Source organism: Talpa occidentalis, unplaced genomic scaffold (genome assembly GCF_014898055.3).
Source record: "Talpa occidentalis isolate TD23 unplaced genomic scaffold, MPIMG_talOcc4v2.1 talOcc4.12, whole genome shotgun sequence".
Lineage (NCBI taxonomy): Eukaryota > Metazoa > Chordata > Mammalia > Eulipotyphla > Talpidae > Talpa > Talpa occidentalis.
In genome coordinates this window covers 6,256,127-6,274,690 of record NW_023601212.1, presented here as the reverse complement: position 1 = coordinate 6,274,690, position 18,564 = coordinate 6,256,127, and the positions used below count along the sequence as shown (strand labels likewise).

Genomic DNA, 18,564 nt, shown 5'->3' with positions numbered 1-18,564 from the left:
CATGGTACTGCAGGAGACAGCTGATGCGCCCAAGGGCCAGGGTCAGCGAACCCTCTTTCTGAAGGGAGCCAGAGCCTATGTTTTTATTTACTTATTTATTTTTAAAGATTTATGTATGCATACAAGAGCTGGGGTGCAGGCCAGAGGTGTGTGGGTTGGGGGGCGAGAGGACTCACCAGAGACAGAGTAGGGAGCAGAACAGGCGGATCCACTGAAACACACTGCTGAGGGGAGCAGCGGGCGAGCCAAGAGAAGTCTGCTGCTCCAGGTGGGTAGCTCCCTGACTGGCCGGGAATCGAACTCGCACAGCAGTGGCTGCGGACAGCTTCATAGGTTGCGTCTTAACCCTTGCGCCACCAGGGAGGCCCAAGAGCCTGTGTTTTTAGCTGTAGGGGCCAGACGGCCTCTGACTACTAACCCCAGACATGGCAGTGAAAGTACAAACCGCTCTTCGGTGAAGGGGTGACTGTGTAATTCTGTCTTCCTGAGATCAGTGTCAGGTGTAGTTTGCTGATGTCCAGTCGAACCAGTGCAGAGCAGGGCCACTGAGATTGGTTGTGGTCATGCCTGGCATGAATGGCCAGCAAGTGGGGAACCCCAAGACCCCCTGAATGGAGGCGCCACTGGCCGTCAAGAGTACTGGGCCCACAAGGGTCAGGCACCTGAGAATTTGGGGTTACCCGGAACCTGGAGTAGCTGACTCTGCTTGGCCTCCCCAGACCTGGCTCCCGGCATCGATGAGATCTACGAAGAGAGCCAGCAGGTGTTCCTGACGCCCGGGCACCCGCAGGACGGGCAGGTTGTCTTCTACAAGGTGAGCGGACACAGGACCCCTAGCCCTCCGGGCTTGGCGCCCAGCTGCCCCCTAATTTGTACGTGTGCGTGCCCTGGCAGATCAGCGTGGACCGCGGCATGAAGTGGGACGAGGCATACGCCAGGTCGTTGGAGCTGAAAGGCGACTATGACGGTTTCTACCTCTCCTACAAGGTGGGTGACCTGTGCCCCCAGGACAGGACCCTGGCCATAGGGTGTCGGGAGGGATTGGTCCCACACACAAGCCATGGGGACCCCAGCCTTACCCACACCCCTGCCCAGGTACGTGGCAACAAGCCGAGCTGCCTGCTGGCGGAGCAGAACCGCGGCAAACACTTCACCGTGTACAAGCCCAACATTGGCCGGCAGAGCCAGCTGGAGACTTTGGATAGCCTGCGCCGGAAATTCCACCCGGTAGGGGTGGGGACGGGCCCACTGGGAAAGCGGGCAGGGCCCCGGGAGGAGGCAGCTGAGAGGTTCTGACCTGAGCTGTGCTCCAGTAGCCCCTGCGGCGGCCCTCCCTGGCGAGGCTTCTGCAGCCCCAGGCCAGTCCTCTCTACCCGGCCCACTTGCTCACCAGGATGGGGCCTCAGATAAAGGAGTGGGCTTCCTGGGACACTCGGGCCTGTAAAGTGTGGGCGGGTGGCCCGACCAAGCGTCTCACGTGGCTGTGTCCCCAGGTGACGGCGGAGGTGGCCAGGGAGCCCTGGGAGAGCACCTACGCCTTCTCGCTGACACACTGCAGCCACACTCTGTGGTGAGCACCGCGCGGACAGCCCTGCCCTGCCCTCTGGGCTGCTCCCTGAGGGATGGTCCCCACTCGGCAGAGGGCATGGGGTAGGGGGTGTGCGTGGCATTGGTATCTAGGTATCCGGGGATTCCCGAGGTGGTTCTGCAATGGAGATAGGCAGAGAAGCCAATCTTTTCTGGTGAGGGGGCCAATGCGGAACGCAGGTTTTGGGTGCTCCCTGAGCACCCTGTCCCCGCTGCCCCTCCCTCCACAGGAATCGGCACTGCCGGGTGGTACAGGAGGGCAAGGACTGCGTGCAGGGCCTGCGACTGCGGCACCACTACATGCTGTGCGGGGCCCTGCTGCGCGTGTGGGGCCGCATAGCAACCGTCATGGCTGACGTCACCAACAGTAGCTACCTGCAGATCGTGCGTCTCAAGACCAAGGACAAGAAGAAGCAAGTTGGTGAGCAGTAGGTGTGCCCTGGGTGGGGATGGGGGTGCAGGCTCAGGGTCTTACCCATGTGTTCGCATGGTCACAGGCATCAAGATTCCAGAGGGCTGTGTGCCCCACGTGCTGCAGGAGCTGCAGCGCATGGATGCTGACGTCAAGCGCAAGAACACACGGGGCGTAGGTTTCCCTGGACTGCCAGCGCCGCCTGCCTCGCACCCGCTCACCCTGCCCTGTGGCCCTGGTGAGGTCCTGGACCTCACGTACAGCCCACCTGCACAGGCGTTCCCCCCGCCGGCGCCCTTTGCCTTCCCTCCGCAGACCTTGGACCCCACGCCTGGGACCACACCCTGCGGGCTGCTCCTGGCTGCACCTGCCCCAGCCGATCCCTCAGCTCTTCTGAACCAGTGTTGTGACATCAACTACAAGGAGGTGCTGAGGGAGATGTTTTGCCCTCCCAACACAGTGCCACCCACAGAGCCCCCTGGCCCCCTGGGGGGTGGCACAGGGACTGCAGGCTTACCAACGGGGGTCAGCGGGGGCCTAGAGCGGCAGAGCGTCATCCAGTTCAGCCCTCCCTTCCCGAACTCCTAGGCCCACAGCCATATCCTCCCCAGACGAAACTTATTTATCTGTAGTAGGTGCCCTGTCTGCACGGACGCGCCCTTCCCTCCTGCCCGAGGGTGGTGAGCAGAGGCCCAGTTCCCCTGTTGACTACTGAGAGGAAGGGGTGCCCAGGTACCCCTCAATCAGCCTACCAAGGCTTCCATTGCAGTGCCTTCCCCACCCGGCGCCACTAGCAGGGCCTTGGCCGATAAGGATGGGTCCAGTGCCTGGGCGGCACCATGTGTGTAGGCCCCATGGCTGGGGTGGGGACCACCCTCTGTGCCTCTCCTGCCCTCCAAGCCCAGACTGGGTGTGTCCACCCCACCTGCCTCACAAGGCCAGGTCAAGCCCAGACTCCTATATAATCTGAGAAACTGGGTGGCCCCAAGAGCTGGAAACTCAGGAAACCCCAGGTGCTCAGGGCCCCGCCGACTCTAGGAGGGGTTCCATGGGGCAGATCCCCTACTAATATATGCAACTCCCCCTGCTCTCTCTGCTCTTTAAGTTATTACCCGGCCCGGATTCTTCCGTGCAGAGCTGGTGGGGTGGACAGACCTTTGGTTTCTATATGTATTTATAACGAATTTAAATGTATATATGTAAAGAGATTTTTTAAATATATGTGCCTTTTCACTACGTTCTGTCTTGTCTTCTCCCATCTGTGGGAACAGCTGAGAGCGGGATGCCACTGTGCACCCCTTCCGGGGGGTGTGTGTAGGGACACTGGCGACTGCCCAGCCCTGGAGAGTGAGAGTGGGGTGTGTAAAACCTGCTGGATCCTTGCCCAGCCTCTGGCCCACGCCTTATTGTACCACCGCTCAGTCCCCATCACAAGGGCTCACCCTCCCACCCCCGTGCCTGTCCAGTGAAGTGATGCCCATCCCCACCATAGGGGCCACTCCACGGTGTGGCCCTGGCACAGCAAGCCAGGCCAGGAACAGGAAGGTCAGACCTAGCATCTAGAAACAGCAGACCAACCTGGGTGTGCACCCACTTGGTGGTGCTGACACCCATTCCTGGGACCATGGCCTCTGTGCCCGTTTCATGGGGCATCCTCTCAGGAGTTTGTTCTAGCAAACAGGAGGGCCCCAGCAATGGGCCCTCCTGGAAGGCAGACGCAGACACCAGGCTGTTCTGGGAAGCCCTGGGGTGTACGCTTGGCCTCTATCAAAAACAGAAAGGGGCTACCCCGTGGAATTGGGCAGAAACCAGAACTTCCCTGTCTGACCTTGGGAGTACTGAAAGTCCCACGGAGCAACTGGGCTCAGCCCCCACCATGGCTGCAGGCAGTGCCCACAGCCCCACCAGAGCAGCAACTAGTACCCCTCATGACCTCAAGCCCCTTCAGCCCCTTCAGGCTGGGGGACTGCAGACAGCAGCCTGCTTCCCCTGGGGAAGCTCCAGACTGAAGCCAGCCCCGTATGCAGAGCCACAGGTCCAAGTCCCAACCCTCCATCTGGGCACACTGGGTTAAGACTGAGGCCTTCGGGGGCCCTGAATAGCTGCCTCCTGGAGGATTAAGGCCCCTGCCTGGAGAGGCAACCAAGCCAAAGGAATTACCTTCAGGGCTAGCTTAGCCCCTGCCCAGTGAACTGAGCCTCAAAGATTAGGAAGTCACCCAGATCCACACCTCTGCAGTACAGCCCCTGCTGAACTCCCAGGGGGCCTCCACCTCCCACCCCATCACCCAAGCCTGGGAAGCTGATAACACCTAACCCTGAACCAGGAAGGGCCTGGGTAAAAAGTCTTGCCCACCCCTCCAGAAAGGCAGGAAGCCCCAGTAGGCTAATTTGTGTGTTTTATTCCCACAAGGCAGCTGGAGTGGGGTGCAGCTGCCGAGCCTGGAGCCAGACCGAGGGACCTTCTTCCGGCAGAGGTGCACGCCAGGTTCTCGGGTCTGCCTCACCAGTAGGCTGGTTTTTAGGCAGACCGTCATGGGTGCCGGCTGGAAGGTTCCGAGGGGCACAGGCAGGAGGCTCGGGTGGGGGGCACACACGTGTGGAACTATAGATAGCAGGGCAGGTCCTTCTCTATCACCTGTGGGGGAAGAGGGAGGTCAGAGACACCTCTCCCCAGGGCCCCCACCCCTAGCTGGCTCCCTCAAGGCACCTACCTGGGGCTCTTCCATGGGGCCATAGCGCTTCACCACACAGCCGTTCTTGTCAATGAGGAACTGCACAGAGAGGCCGTTTCAGGGCAAGAGGGCACTGGGGGGGCTGCGAGGGGGTTGGGGGCAAGCCAGCAGCTCCCACCCACTGCTCATTTGGGCCCGGGCTAGATCCCTTTGGGGCAGGGCATGAGCTGTGGCTGAATAAAGGGATGTAGATCAGGAGAGTCTTGGCCTGACCGCCAGCCCCCCTTACCTTGGTGAAGTTCCACTTGATGGCACTACAAAGGAAGAACCAAGTGGTGAGGAACTGCAGGGCAACTGGACCCCACCCGTAGACCTGGAGCGCCACCCAGCCCTCCCTCTCCTCTAGACCCCAACTCACTTTCCCAACATGCCCCTCCCTTTGGGCTGGACTTTCATCCACTTCCACAGTGGGTGGGCATCATCCCCATTCACACAGATCTTGCTAAACATATCGAATTTGACGTTATAGCCCGCAGCAAACTCTTTGATCTCAGCGTTACTCCCTGGCTCCTGTGGAAAGCAGTGGCAACAGGGGTCAGTGGGGAGGAGCATCATCCTCCAGTTCCAGTGATGGCCTCAAAGGACCCAGATCCTCCCTACACCTCCCCACCCTGACCTCCGCCTGCTAGTACCCAGGGCGCGCGGGGCGACCACCAACCTGTCTCCCAAACTGGTTGCAGGGGAAGGCCAGGATCCGTAAACCACACTCAGCATATCGGGCGTGCAGGTCGACGAACTGAGTATAATTTACGTCTGTTTTGCCTCATTGTGAGGCCACATTGGTGACGATGCACACGAAACCCCTAGAAAACAGGATGGGGTTAGCTGGCAAAACCCGGGGGGATCTTCCCTCCACCTCCCGCTCCCAGGTCCAAGCGGGCGGGTAGTCACCGGTACTTGTCCAGGTTAACCATGTGCCCGTCAATGTCCTTGGCGGAGAACTCGTGCATAGAGCTTGCACAGCGCCAGTCATCGCGGGACGCACACTGGAAGGCAAAGGCAGGCTGAGCTGCAGCGGGCCCTCGGCGTCCCCGCCCGCGCCACCCGCGCCACCCGCCCAGGCTGGGGGAAAGAGCACCCGGGTGGAGCGGCACCCCAAGAAAACCACGGCCGCGGAGCAAGGGAAAGAGGAGGGCGACTCCCCGCACCGAGACACGCCCCGCACTGGGATCCCCAGGGGCGCGGGGCCCCGCCCGGGGCCAAAGCAGGCGTGGGGGGGGGGGCGCGGCCGGCGGTTACGGGGGTCCCGCGCACACCGGGTCTCGGGACCGCCCCACCGAGGGCGCGGCCGGCCCCGCACAGTCCGGGAAGGGCGCCTTCCTCCCGGGGTCCGCGCGCCGCCGGCGGCGCACCGGCGCCCTCCGCCGCGGGGGAGCGCGGCGCCGCCGCTGGGCCCGCGACTGGCCGCGGCGCCGAGGCCGCCCGCCGCGCCCCGGGGGGCCGGAGGCTACGCGGCTCATGCCCCCCCGTGCCCGGCCGTGCCGGGGCCGCCGAGCGCAGAGCCCCGCGCGGGCGCGCGCCCAGCCCCGACGCCCACTGTGACGCCACCGCGCAGCCCCCGGGGCGTGACGCCCGCGGCGCGTGACCCGCGCTCCCCGCCCGAGGCTGCCGCTCGCCGGCCCAGGGACGGGGCCCGGCTGCCCGACGCCGCGCCGGGAGGTACCGCCCCGGGCCCCACCGCTCCGTCCGTCCCGCGCCCGAAGCACCGGCCCGGCCCCCGCCCGGCCCGCCCGGCCCGCGCCCGACGGCTCCCGAGGGGCGAGCGCGCGACGGCCCGCGCGCCACCTAACGGCCCTCCGGCCGGGCGCCGCCGCCGCGCTCACCATGGTGCCGGCTAGGCCGGGCGCGGCCAGCGCTCCGCAGAGAAGCGCCGGCTTCAGCAGGCGGCAGAAGCGGCTGAAGCTCATCGCGGCGGCGGGGGCGCCGGGGACGCGGCGGCTCCTCCCCTAGCCGAGCGGGCCAATGGACGCGAACCGGCGGGCCTCGCCTTCCCGCCCTCGGCCACGCCCACCAACGCCCTCATTGGTCAGTCACTCTGGCGCTGAGGACGCGTGGCGGTGGTAGCCAATGGGAGGCCGGGGTGAGGGGGCTGGGCTGAGGCGTTGTTGTCTGAGACTGCGCATGCTCGCCAGCGGTGGCTGGCCGCGTCCACGCAGTCGGTGGGTTGCGGAGAGTTATCCGGGTGGTTGCCCGTGGCAGCACAGAATGCGGGACAACTTGAGCTGGAAACTTAGGGGGAGGGATGCGAACTCGCAGGAAATCGTCCCCGCTCTTTGAAAGCTGGGGGTTTTCTTTTTAACTTTCCCCCCCCCAAAGATTTATTTATTTATGCATACTAGAGCTGGGGTACAGGCCAGAGGTGCAGGGGGGTGAGAGCATTCACCAGAGACAGAGTGGGGAGCAGAACAGGCGGGGAGCAGCGGGGAGACAGGAGAGGTCTGCCGCGCCGTGTGGGTTGCTCCCTGGCCGCGCGGGGATCGACTTCGTGCTGCAGGGGCCGCGGATTGCTGCACAGTGCGGTGCCTCACCCCGTGCGCCAGCAGGGAGGCCCTTCTTTTTAACTTAAATAAAACCTAAGTCGGGCCAAGCCCAGAGGGCGGACTCCGCCCACTGGGTTTGCGGTGTCGCTGGGCCCGGCCGAGGCCGGGGTGGCCGAGGCCGTCGCCACCGCAGTGCCCGCCATTGTCGCGCAGGGTGTGGGGGGCGGGAACGAGGTGTGACTACGGCCGTGACTCTAACCTGAGATCCCGCCCTCAGATGTAACAGGCCTGCGGCTCCGAAAGAAGAACACAAACCTAGAGAGTTTCCTTTCGTCTCTAACTCCCCCCCTCCCCGGCACAGGAGCGCACAGCACCAGGCTGCGCTCCGCTTCTCGCCTTACAGCTTCGTTTTTTCCCCCTCAAGGCTCAGGAATTTGGCCATGGGAGTGTAGAAACGACCCGCCTCATTCTTGGGAACTGAGTCATGGACTTGATTCCACAGTCATGGACTTGATTGTCCACCACCCCCACGCCCAGCCCTGCTAGCCCTGGACGTTGACCTGCAGGTAGGCTGGTAGTTTCAGCGTTTTGTGCTGCTGTCAGCATCTTGCGCCTTCCTGGAGTCACCCGTGGCCATTTCTGAAGAGGCCGGTGGGGATCCCAGGGCTAGGTGCATGCTAGGGAGCCTTGCTCTTTTTACCCCCAACAGAGGGCGGAGGGGGGGAGCTTAGCTACAGAGCAGGAGCCTGGGCAGGTTGCTACATCCCCATCTTGCACAATGGTTTTCCCGTGGCTCTGCCCTTAGCCTGGCCGGAGCAGCCCCCCAGTGTCTCCGCTGGCAGGCTTCACTTCTTAGGAAGCCCCCATTACCTCACTCTGGCGACACAGGGTATCTCGACTACACCAGCGAGTCTCCCTGGGCCTTGGAAAGACTCCTGCTGTTTCCAATTTTGCTTTGGATGCAATCTGTAACTTTATAAAGATGGCCTAATGATTATTTCAGGGTTGCAAAACAACAGCCCAGGGCAAGGCTGTAACACCCCACCCTCTGACCCTGTGCTGGTTAGATAAGAGCCGAGGAGGGGAGAGGTGATCTTAGGGGCAGAGCTGCTTGCTGAGTGGAGTGCACACCCATGGGATTTGTGCCTGGGTCTTGGCATTTGCCAGAATGACCCCATTTTACAGAGGGGAGAATGGAGTCTTGGGGAAGTCTCAAGGCTTCATTCAGTGAGGGTCCTCTGTGGTGGTTCCCCTGTATCTGGCCCCTGAAAGCATCCACCACTCCTTGGGCTCTGCCTCTCTCCCCCTCTCCAGGTACCAACAAGCCTGCCTCCCACACCCACATTGCTTCTCCCCCTTAAAACTCCTGACCCTCTTCCTCTGCCTCTCCATGTGGGCACCCAGCTCTGCAGTTTCTTTCCTCCCATAACACACATGCAGAGCCAGACCCTCTCCTTGAATCTGCCCTCCACATGGCCACAATATCCACTTTGCTAAACCCCTGCCCATTCCTGAGCTTGCTGGGACTCTGCTTGGTGGCCTGGATGATCATTCCTTCCCTCCTCCGCCAGACACCTTCACCTGATTCCAGACACTGGCAACCTCCTCCCCTTTATTCTGTTTAAGAAACACAGTTTTCCACCAGGTGCACCTGTGTGGGTGTGGTTCTTGTACCTGTTCTACGGGCAGCGGAGCAGGGAGGTAGCACAGAGAGCTGAAGTAATGTGCCTTCGTCCACACAACTAGATTGTGGGCACCCATTTGCCTTCTGCCACTTTGCCTTCCACTATCATCTTCCCTCCTCCTGGCCCAAGCTCAGGCCTCTGTCTCTAACCTCCACACTGCTTGGTGGTGACCTCATGCAGGCTACTGACTGATCTCTACCATGTGTTGATGGTGCCCAAATACTTGTCTCCACTCCAACTTCGCCTTGAACTCACGTGTATCCCACCAACACCTCATTTTCTCCCCTTGGAAGTTCATCACCTCCACGACCCTAACTCATCACCCACCACACACCTATGCTTCCTGGGTCTTCCGACTCCAGGAGCACAAGTTAGAAATGAAAGGAAACGCTCTAGGTTTGTATTTTCCTTCGAAGCAGTTGACCTGTTATCTCTGAGGACGGGAACTCAGGTTAAAGATTCACTGTTGTCAGGGGTTAAAGATAACACTATCACGCTATTGCCAGCCACTGCAGCACAAGTTCAATCCCTGGCCAGCCAGGAAGCAGACCCACATGGCTCAGCAGACCTCTCCTGTCTCCCCACTGCTCCCCTCAGCAGTGTATTTCAGTAGATCCTTCTGTTCTGCTCCCCACTCTGTCTGACCATCCTTGCACCTCCGGCCTACACCCCAGTTCTTGTATGCATAAATAAATCTTTAAAAATTAAAAAAAAAATAAAGATTCACTGTCATAATGACACCTTGCACTCCACCACTGTGCTCCTTTCTCTTTCTCACACCCCGGCATCTTTCCATCCTCTGGGCCTGCCTTCGGAACACCAGAACCACTCACTACTCATCCTACCCTCACTGGCCAGTATGCCCATCCAAGTCTTCCAGATGTGCCCTCAAAATGCTGAATATGGTTGAAAAAGAAAACCCAAAATTTCAATCCAACCAAGAAGGCCCCCAAGGATCTGCCCCATCTCACCCTCTTACCTGTCCCTCCCCTGCACTGCCTCCTTGTAGCCAGCACACAAGGCAATGCCCAGCCTTTGTACAAGCTGCCCCCCTCTGCTGATATACATGCCTCCAGACATCCCCACAGCACCAGCTCTTCCCATGGACTTTTGCTGGAACTTTCTCACTCCCCTGACCTCCCCATTTAAGATTGCATACCTCCCATCTCCCTAACCTACTCTCCAGAGGACTGTCACCCTATTTTATCCTTTATTTATTACGTTGTTTTCTAGCCTGTCTTCCCTGGAACCATAGGGGTGTTGGCCTGTTTTGTTCACTGTTCCTGTGGTTGCTTAGCATCAAATTTATTGAATTAATAATGTCACTGAGTAAGAAGTTACTGCGCCAGTGGTGGTGTTAGGGGGGAAAAGGCTGTCCTAAAGCTAATTCCATACAGGCTTTGTGGACTCCACCCCCACCCCAGGCCAAAGCCAAAGACACTGGGAACTCCAAATCCCATCACCACCAAAGGGAAGGTGGCTGGGACCTGAGGGTGGGGTTAAGCAGCCAGGTTGGTATAAAGGCAGACATGTGGGCTTTGGAGGGGTCCCCCATTGTGGCTCTCCGCCAGCTCGCAGCGTCTGGCCAGCTCTGAGAATGCTTTTTGGGTTTCCAGGTCGGCGGATTGGGTAGGACGCATTCAAGACTTTATTTCCCTATTTTCTCCCTGAGTTGTACATTTTCCTTCTTTACTTTTTCCTTGTAAATAAACCTTTTATTAACCTTTTGTATGTGCCTGCAGTGGAGTATCAATAAGTCCCTTTTAAGCGCGCGGGTGAGGACCCACAGCCAGGCCACCCACAGCTGCCCTATAACAGCTGGCGCCCAGGTTGTACCGGGAAGCCTCCTTCATGAGCCCATCAGGGGGCGATGCAGAAGTTTGTAAAGATCAGCACAGTCTGGGGGGGCGTTGCATGAAGTTTGCGGGGCCGTGGGGTATCCAAGCAGAGGCTGGCTGTGGCTTGGGGGGCAGGAAAGGGGTAAAAGGGGTGGGGGCATCTAATCAGCGCCAAGAGCTCTGCCCGTTTCCTACCAACAGGGCTGGTCCTTCAACGACACTTTATTATTTTCGTTTCATAAACGCGAGCGCACAGGCTCGGGGCCCTAGTCGGACGCGGCCCAACCCGACCGCGAAGCCCCCGCGGCGGCCTCCGCCAGGGCCCGACGCGCCGGGTTAAGGAGCCGCCGCCCGGCCCCGCCGCCTCTCGCGTGCTAAACTGCCGCCCCGAGGCCAGGGCCGGGCGGAAACCTCGAGGGAGTCCTTGTGGCCACGGTTACGTGAGAACGGCCGGGTGGGGGGGCGGCCAACCGCCCAGCAGCCAACCGCCGCTCTCGCAGCCGCGGGCGGCCCTTCCGGCGTCAGCCGCGGGCGCCTGGGGGCGGGGCCTGACCGAGCCTCGGCGCATGCGCGGGCGCAGGCGCAGTCGGCGGGGTCCTGAGCGCGCGCACGCGCAGAGCGAGCGGGAGGAGGCGCGGCGGAGCCATGGACGACGAGGAGGAGACCTACCGCCTGTGGAAAATCCGCAAGACCATCATGCAGGTGAGCCGCGCGCGGCGCCGGGCCTCGCGTCAGGCGACCGGGCACGCCGCGGTGGGGTCGGCGCGTGTAGCGCGTCCCACCCCGCGCGCCGGAGCGGAGGGGCCGGGCCGGCGCCCCACGAGACCACGCGGGCCGCCGGCCGAGCGGAGAAGCGCGGGCGTCGGGGGCCGGGCCGTGTCGGGGTCGCTCCGCTGCACGGCGGGCGCTTGGTCTCCGTGCTGCTGCCCCCGCGGCCCCAGCGCCCGCCCCGGAGTCCGCGGTGAGTGTCGGCGGGGCCCGGCCTGCCTGCGCCCGGAGCCGGTCTCCGTGGCTGCTCCGAGGGTGGCTGCTCGGCGCGCCCAGTCCGGGGTGACCCACCGGGCGGAGCCGGGCGCGGCCTCTCCCACTTTACATCACCCCGCTGGAGGGAACCGCTGGGACCCCGCAGGGCCCCCACAGGCTTCGGGCCTTGACCAGCACCGCCAGCCTCACCGGCGTCCTGCCCAGAATAAGCGTGGGCAGCCACACCGACTTGTTCCCTCTCTGCAGAGGTAGAGGCCAAAGGCTGTGACTTCTTACTGGTTGTTGCAGGCGCCAGACAGCGAAGACGTGAGGGCTGAGGAGGGAGAAGCAGGCTGTGGGGGACTCGCGGGAGCAAGCGGGTGGGGGCGGGGCAGTATTGGCTCTGACCTTCCCATTTTCCATCTGGGTCCTTTTTCAGTCGCCCACCTGTTATAGGGCAGCCCCGATATTGAACGGGTTCCTGGCTGTGGGTCCTCACCCGCGCGCTTAAAAGGGACTTATTAATACTCCATTACAGGACACACAAAAGGTTCATAAAAGGTTTATTTACAAGGGAAAGGGAAATAAGGAAATGTACAACTCAGGGAGAAAATAGGGAGATAAAGTCTTTAATGCGTCCTACCCTATCCGCCGACCTGGAAACCCAAAGTCACTCTCAGAGCTGGCTGGACGCTGCGAGCTGGCGGAGAGCCAAAATGGGGGGCCCCTCCAAAGCCCACGTGTCTGGCTTTATACCAACCTGGCTGCTTAACCCCACCCTCAGGTCCCAGCCACCTTCCCTTTGGTGGGGATGGGATGTGGAGTTCCCAGTGTCTTTGGCTTTGGTCTGGGGTGGGGGTGGAGTCCACAAAGCCTGTATGGAATTAGCTTTAGGACAGCCTTTTCCCCCTAACACCCACACAGTCGTCACTCCGATTCTGAGTCCCCTGCTGGCTTACTATGATGGTCCCCTCTCCCCAGCTGTCCCCAACCACCAGGGCTCCAGCTCTGCCACTGCAGCTGGTTACCTGGAGAGGAACAGTGACACTCTCTTATGTGCCTTGGTCTTCGTTTCTGCTTGTCCCTTGACATCCCTCCCCCCCGGCCTCTACACAGACAGGCCAGGCCAAGCCTCAAATGCCATGTGTTGTCCTGTGCAGCAGCCTCTTCCAGCATTGGGTCATTTGCTCTTTCTCTTTGTAGTTGTGCCACGACCGTGGCTACCTGGTCACTCAGGATGAGCTGGACCAGACACTGGAGGAGTTCAAGGCCCAGTTTGGGGACAAGCCCAGTGAAGGGCGGCCGCGGCGCACAGACCTCACAGTGCTGGTGGCCCACAATGATGACCCCACTGACCAGATGTTTGTCTTCTTCCCAGGTGAGCACCTACTGTGTGACCCAGAGTCTGTGTCGACCCTTACCCCTTTACCCAGCCTAGGGAGAAAGCGCCCGCTCATCTTTCCTTGCTCTGTTGATCATTCGCCTTCTGTGTACCTTCTCCGACTCCCGGGCTTGGATCTCTTTCCCCAGTCTGTCTTCACACAGGTCTCCCATCCAGACCTCAGGTCTGCCTCTGCCCCCCACCTCATTAGCCCAGCTTCCTTCCCAAGTGCATGCCAGTCTCTGCTTCTTTTCCTGCACTGCCTTGTCCTGCTCCCCTCACCACTTCCTTCCTTGCCCCTCCTAGTAAGTATCCATTATCCCTAAAGACTGAGCTCAGGTGCCATCTGTTCCAGGAATCCCTCTGATCCCCATATTGGGCAGAGAGGCCCTGGGGAGTATTCCAGGGCCTCTGAGTTCCTCCGTCTTACCACCTGTTGCATTGAAGCAGCTTTACATCCTGTGAAAATGGCAGGGGAGGGGAGTGCCATTTGTTATGAGCACTGTGGGGACCCAGTCCCATCCTGGAATCTGAGATATGCAGAAAACATTTGCTGACTAGACCCAGGTGGCACTTTTTAAGAAAATTGTCCCCCACACGTGAGACTTCTGTATTGGAAATTTGGTGCCTAGTCACACCTCTCCCCGGAGTTGGAGGTCGCCCTTCACTTCTAGTCATGGTGACAGTGGGGGTGTCACTGGTCTTTGGACATACCACCGGACAGGTTGAGGTTCCTGCCTTGTTGGGGGGGTGGGGGCTGCTTCATAACAATTGTACCACAGACACCTCTTCCGCGCAGGAGGCTGGGACTCCCAGAGCCAGCTGTGGGCAGGGCTGGTTTCTCCTGCGACTCTCCTTACTGGGCAGAGGGCCGTCTTCCTGTTTCCTCGCGTGGTAGTTTTTCTGTGTGTCGTGGTCTAATAACTTGTTTTCCTAAGAACATCAGAAAACAGCAGAGCCTACTCTAATGATTTCGTTTTAACTTGATATGCTTAAAGATTCTAACTTCCTGTATTGTCAACTCCTGAGGTCAGGTTTTCAATATTTGGATTTTTGAGGGACCCAGCTCAGCCAGGACACATCCCGTTGATGGAAAGATGCGTTGATGCATTCACACTGCAGAGGCCCACAGGGAGTTCAGCGCTCAGTTGGCAACCTACTAAGCTTGTAGGTAACAGGGCCCTGTGTGCTGCCCGAGCCTTATCTTTGGACATGCCACTAGACAGGTTGAGAGCCCACTCCTCGATGTTCAGGCCTGGGTCTGTCTCCATGGTGAGCTCTGTGCTCCCAGTCAGCTGGCTCATCTCATCACCCCGGTGTATGCATCTTGTCGGCTCCCAGATTAAACAAATTGTTCAATCCAGGACTTCCTAAACCTCACAGTTGCTGCAAGCATAGGAACAAACCCAGATTCCTAGACCCCACTTCTGGAAAGTGGGGTTCACAAGGGATGCAGGGCTGATTTCAGCTCCCCTGAGATGTGGATGTGGTGGCAGCAACCCCCTATTCTGGAAACAGGTGTCTTGGGTTCTGTTTTGTACATGGGTAGCCTGAGGCCCCAGAAAGGGGGAACAACAACACCACAGTGCCTGGGGTGGAGTGGGCAGGTAGGAGGGGACCCTGGCCATGTAAACCAGCCTGCTCACTGTCCCCAGAGGAGCCCAAAGTGGGGATCAAGACCATCAAGGTGTACTGCCAGCGCATGCAGGAGGAGAATATCACCCGCGCCCTCATCGTGGTGCAGCAGGGCATGACCCCTTCGGCTAAGCAGGTATACCCTCTCAGAGGAGCCCACCCCTGGGTGGTGGTGGTGGGGTGGAGCTGTTCCTGCCCAGGATGAAGCAGCCAGACTGCTTCTGTTTCTGTCTGAGCCCAGCCCCTCCCTTCTGCGCTTCCCACCAGGCCCTGCCCCTGGAGGTTCCCATGGTTTGGAGCTTGAGCTCCAACAGGGAGCGCCTGTCCCACATGGGCAACAGACCAGGTCCGGTCCCCTGTGACTGCTCTTACTGGGGAGGGCAGCCCTTTGTGTGCCAGCGGTCAGGATGGGAAGAGCTGTGCCCCTGGGGGTTGTAGAGACCGTGAGGTCTCCCACCTTTATTGGGAAGTGCCGCGGACTTTTGCTGTTCTCCCCCTGCGCGCTGGTTGCCCAGCCGGACCTAGGGACGGTTAGCCCTAAAGGTCACTGCAGGGGGAGGTGCAGCAGGGAAGACACCACACTAGCTTGAGGACCACCCCTGGGGGCATTTGAAAGATGAAAACACGAGGACTTCTGACATGAGGGAGGTGGGCCAGGCTCTCACCCTCTTGTTTAGACCTGAGGTCAAGCCCACCCGGCCTTCTGCCCTCAGCCAGCTCTGGGGAAGAAGAGGATGGCCTCAGGGTGCAGCAGTCCCCACCATAGCCATGCATCAGCACTCTCATCTCTTTCAGTCTCTGGTCGACATGGCCCCCAAGTACATCCTGGAGCAGTTTCTGCAGCAGGAGCTGCTTATCAATATCACGGAGCACGAGGTGAGAGTGGGGGTGAGGCCGGGGAGGTGGGGCTCTGAGTCCCTGGCTCCCCACCAGAGCCAGCCCAGAGACCAGGCTGGAAACCCCTTCTCCACGTGGGGTGTGGGAGCCAGGATGGGCACAGTGGGGTCTCCTCTTGGCAGCTGGTCCCGGAGCACGTGGTCATGACCAAGGAAGAGGTGACTGAACTGCTGGCCAGATAGTATCCTTCTAGAGTCTTTCCCTGCTGCTCCTTCTCCACTTCCCCTCCCCCACCTCTTCTCCAGGCCTTACCCCCACCCCAGCCCGCTCCCAGTAGGCTTTTTTCCTGAGCAAGATTCCCAGTAAACTCCGAGAGAACCAGCTGCCCCGGATCCAGGCAGGAGACCCTGTAGCTCGGTACTTCGGGATAAAGCGAGGGCAGGTAAGAGTGTTCCACTGTACAGCTCCTTTTCTCCTGGACAGGGTGGGGGGTGCTCAGAACCACCCCTGCAACCCCTTTTTAGAACCAGAGCTGACAGGATAGGGAGGGTAATGTCCCAGGTCCGGTGCTGACTCCCTCCTCCAGCCCCCCAGGGTTGATCCTGGAACCACCTGCCCTCCCTCTCTACCTGGTTGGTCCACGGGAAGAGCCCGACTCCAGCCTCTGCTTCCCGCTCCTGCAGGTGGTAAAGATCATCCGGCCCAGCGAGACCGCGGGCAGGTACATCACCTATCGACTGGTGCAGTAGCTGCCCTCTAGCCCACAGGTGAGACAGCGCCATGTGGACATTGGAGCCGCAGGCGGGGGCACCTGCCTTTCCTGCTGGGCATGCGGGAATGTTCCAGCTCTGTCCTGTGAGCATGCCCACTCACGTTCTCTTGGCCAACCCTCAGAGATGACTGATCAACCCTTTGGGCATGGATGTGGTGACAACTTGGGCAAAGGGTCATCATGGCCACTGACCCCACTGTGGATGCTCCATGATGGTGCCTCAAGAGGGGACAGAATGCCTCATGGAGGCCGGCGGCCCCACAGCCACAGACGGCAAGGCTGAACTTGCTTACCCCAGATGGGGCCCAGGGAGCATGCCACTTCCTGCCCACCCCTGCATGCTACTCCCGACACCGTGTCTTGAGAGCCGCAAGAGTGAGGTTAAAACTCACCTGAACCTTGACTTACTTTTGAATGCTAAATGTTTTTAAAATTAAAGATATTTTGAGTAAAGAAACTTGTCTGGGAAACCAAGGCTGAGTGACAGGTCTGCACCAGCGGTCTGTGCCTGTCACCATGGCCTGGAGCGCTCCCTCGACTGAGGGCTGCTGCCTCTGGGGCGCCCACGGCCTGGGAGCTGGAACCCGCGCTCCAACGGCTGCCGCTCCTGCACAGGCCCCTCTGACGCCATTTGCTGCTCTAAGCTCTGTCCCTGGTGCTTTCCTTGCACAAATCTGTGGGACTGTTCTCCACCGCACCCCTTTTGGTGTCTGAGTTCAGAAGGCCTTCCCTGCCCAGTTTAAAAGTATTCATGGGTATTTTGTCTTTTCCCCCTGGTCCTGCCCTGCCCGCCCTCGTGCTTTTCTTTCTTTCTTTTTTTTAAATAAAGAAGCAGAAGTACGTTTGTTTTTAAGCTTTTAGTTATTTTATTTTTGCATAGAACTGGGGTGAGGGGTGAGAGGATTCACCAGAGACAGTAGAGAGCAGAGCAGGTAGATTTATGAGATCCACTGCTGAGGGGAGCAGAGGGCGAGGCAGAGGTCTGCTTCGCCACGTGGGTCAGCTCCCTGGCCAGGGATCAAACTCAGGCCATAGCGGTAATAGTGCTGAGACTTAGCCCCTGGGCCACAAAGGGGGCCTGTGCTTTTCTTTTTTAATAGCTTTTAAAAGATATAATTGACATACCCGAGCACATTGCAGTGACTGTTAGTACTGTCAGCTTTAGGACATTTTTACCCCCTCCCCCCAAAATGCCCTCCCCATCAGCTGTAACTCCCCAACCCCTGGCACTACAAACCCACTCTCTGGCTGTGCGTGTCCTGGACGTTTCTCGTTGGTGGCCTCACACCGCGTGGCCTCGTGTGTCTGCTTCTCTCCCTGAGCATCGTGTGTGCGGGGTCCCTCCCATGGTGGCGAGTGTCAGAGCTGCCCCCGTATGTGGACAGTCACGTTCCTCCATCTGGACATGTGGGCATGTCCACCTCTTGGCAGGTGTGACTTGCTGCTGTGGACATCTGTGTACGAGTTTCTGTGTGAACGTGTGTTCATTTCTATTAGGTAGACGCCTGGGCGTGGAATTGCTGGATACCCTTTTGAAAAACTGACTTTTCTAAACTCTAGCACTTTGTGTTCCCAGGCCCAGCGTTTTCTGTTACTCTTCGTCCTCAACAGCGCTAGTTATCTCCCCAGCTTTCTGTTAGTCCCACCCCAGTGGGCCAAGTGCCGTCTCGTGGTTATGACTCAGTTTTTCCCGGATGCTGTTGAGCATCTTTTCATGTGCTGCTTGGCCATGTGTACCTCGTCTTTGAAGAAACCTCCATGCAGCTCCTTTGCCTGTTGCTTAATTGAGTTTTTACTACTGAGTTGTGGAAGTTGTTTACTGATTTAGATGCAAATTCTTATCAGATACTTTTTTCCATTCTCGTATTTCTAAGCACTTGTTTATAGGTTTGGTTTTTACCTATAATCTTTGTTCCTAGATAGACAGCGGCCTTGAGCATCTCACAGACCTTTCTTGCTGCGCTGTACGCCCCCTCATAAACTCAAATAAATACCAGCATTTCAGGATGTGCTTTCTTTCACTTGGTCAACTTAGGTTTAAAGAATCAGTTTTACAGTACCTGTAACAGCAGGACAGGCCGCTCCTTTGCCCCCAGGTAGACACACTTTTTATTTCCAGAATCTTCTTGGTCCAAAAAGCCAGACACAAAGGATAAATACTTTGTGATTCTCCCTAGAGGAATCAAATCTATACAGACAGAAAGTAATGGTGTGGGACGCTGGGGAGTGGGTGTTCTGTG

The 18,564-nt window shown here is 59.1% G+C and overlaps 3 protein-coding genes across 7 annotated transcripts in view; 2 read left to right on the top strand and 1 right to left on the bottom strand.

Moving 5' to 3' along the window:
- Nucleotides 1–3,290, top strand: part of SBNO2 (strawberry notch homolog 2) — a 45,822-nt gene extending 42,532 nt beyond the window's left edge. For 2 of the 3 annotated variants that reach the window (XM_037504903.2, XM_037504901.2), the window contains exons 27-32: nt 720–814; nt 895–987; nt 1,096–1,227; nt 1,494–1,570; nt 1,818–2,008; nt 2,085–3,289. In XM_037504903.2, coding sequence (XP_037360800.1) covers nt 720–814; nt 895–987; nt 1,096–1,227; nt 1,494–1,570; nt 1,818–2,008; nt 2,085–2,587 — 1,091 coding nt within the window. In that variant the 3' untranslated portion in view covers nt 2,588–3,289. Of the gene's footprint in view, nt 1–719; nt 815–894; nt 988–1,095; nt 1,228–1,493; nt 1,571–1,817; nt 2,009–2,084 lie in introns of all 3 variants that reach the window. The other variant, XM_054693006.1, reaches the window with a different exon arrangement.
- Nucleotides 3,291–4,384: 1,094 nt separating this feature from the next.
- Nucleotides 4,385–6,676, bottom strand: GPX4 (glutathione peroxidase 4). Its single transcript, XM_037504939.1, has 7 exons — nt 6,557–6,676; nt 5,625–5,719; nt 5,392–5,536; nt 5,092–5,243; nt 4,963–4,987; nt 4,713–4,772; nt 4,385–4,636 (listed from the first exon to the last, which is right to left on the bottom strand). The coding sequence occupies exons 1-7, from the start codon at nt 6,638–6,640 to the stop codon at nt 4,604–4,606; spliced, it is 594 nt and encodes a 197-aa protein (XP_037360836.1). The 5' UTR covers nt 6,641–6,676; the 3' UTR covers nt 4,385–4,603.
- A 4,662-nt stretch (nt 6,677–11,338) lies between these two features.
- Nucleotides 11,339–18,557, top strand: POLR2E (RNA polymerase II, I and III subunit E). Of its 3 annotated transcripts, XM_037504937.2 has the most exons (8): nt 11,339–11,438; nt 12,903–13,077; nt 14,736–14,851; nt 15,511–15,591; nt 15,735–15,793; nt 15,916–15,994; nt 16,236–16,319; nt 16,447–18,554. In XM_037504937.2, the coding sequence occupies exons 1-7, from the start codon at nt 11,382–11,384 to the stop codon at nt 16,299–16,301; spliced, it is 633 nt and encodes a 210-aa protein (XP_037360834.1). In that variant the 5' UTR covers nt 11,339–11,381; the 3' UTR covers nt 16,302–16,319; nt 16,447–18,554. The 3 variants fall into 3 exon arrangements, with proteins under 3 accessions (XP_037360834.1, XP_037360833.1, XP_037360835.1); XM_037504936.2 differs by having other exon boundaries at nt 16,236–18,546; XM_037504938.2 differs by lacking the exon at nt 11,339–11,438 and adding an exon at nt 14,139–14,247 and having other exon boundaries at nt 13,040–13,077; nt 16,236–18,557.
- The last annotated feature ends 7 nt before the right edge of the window (nt 18,558–18,564 follow it).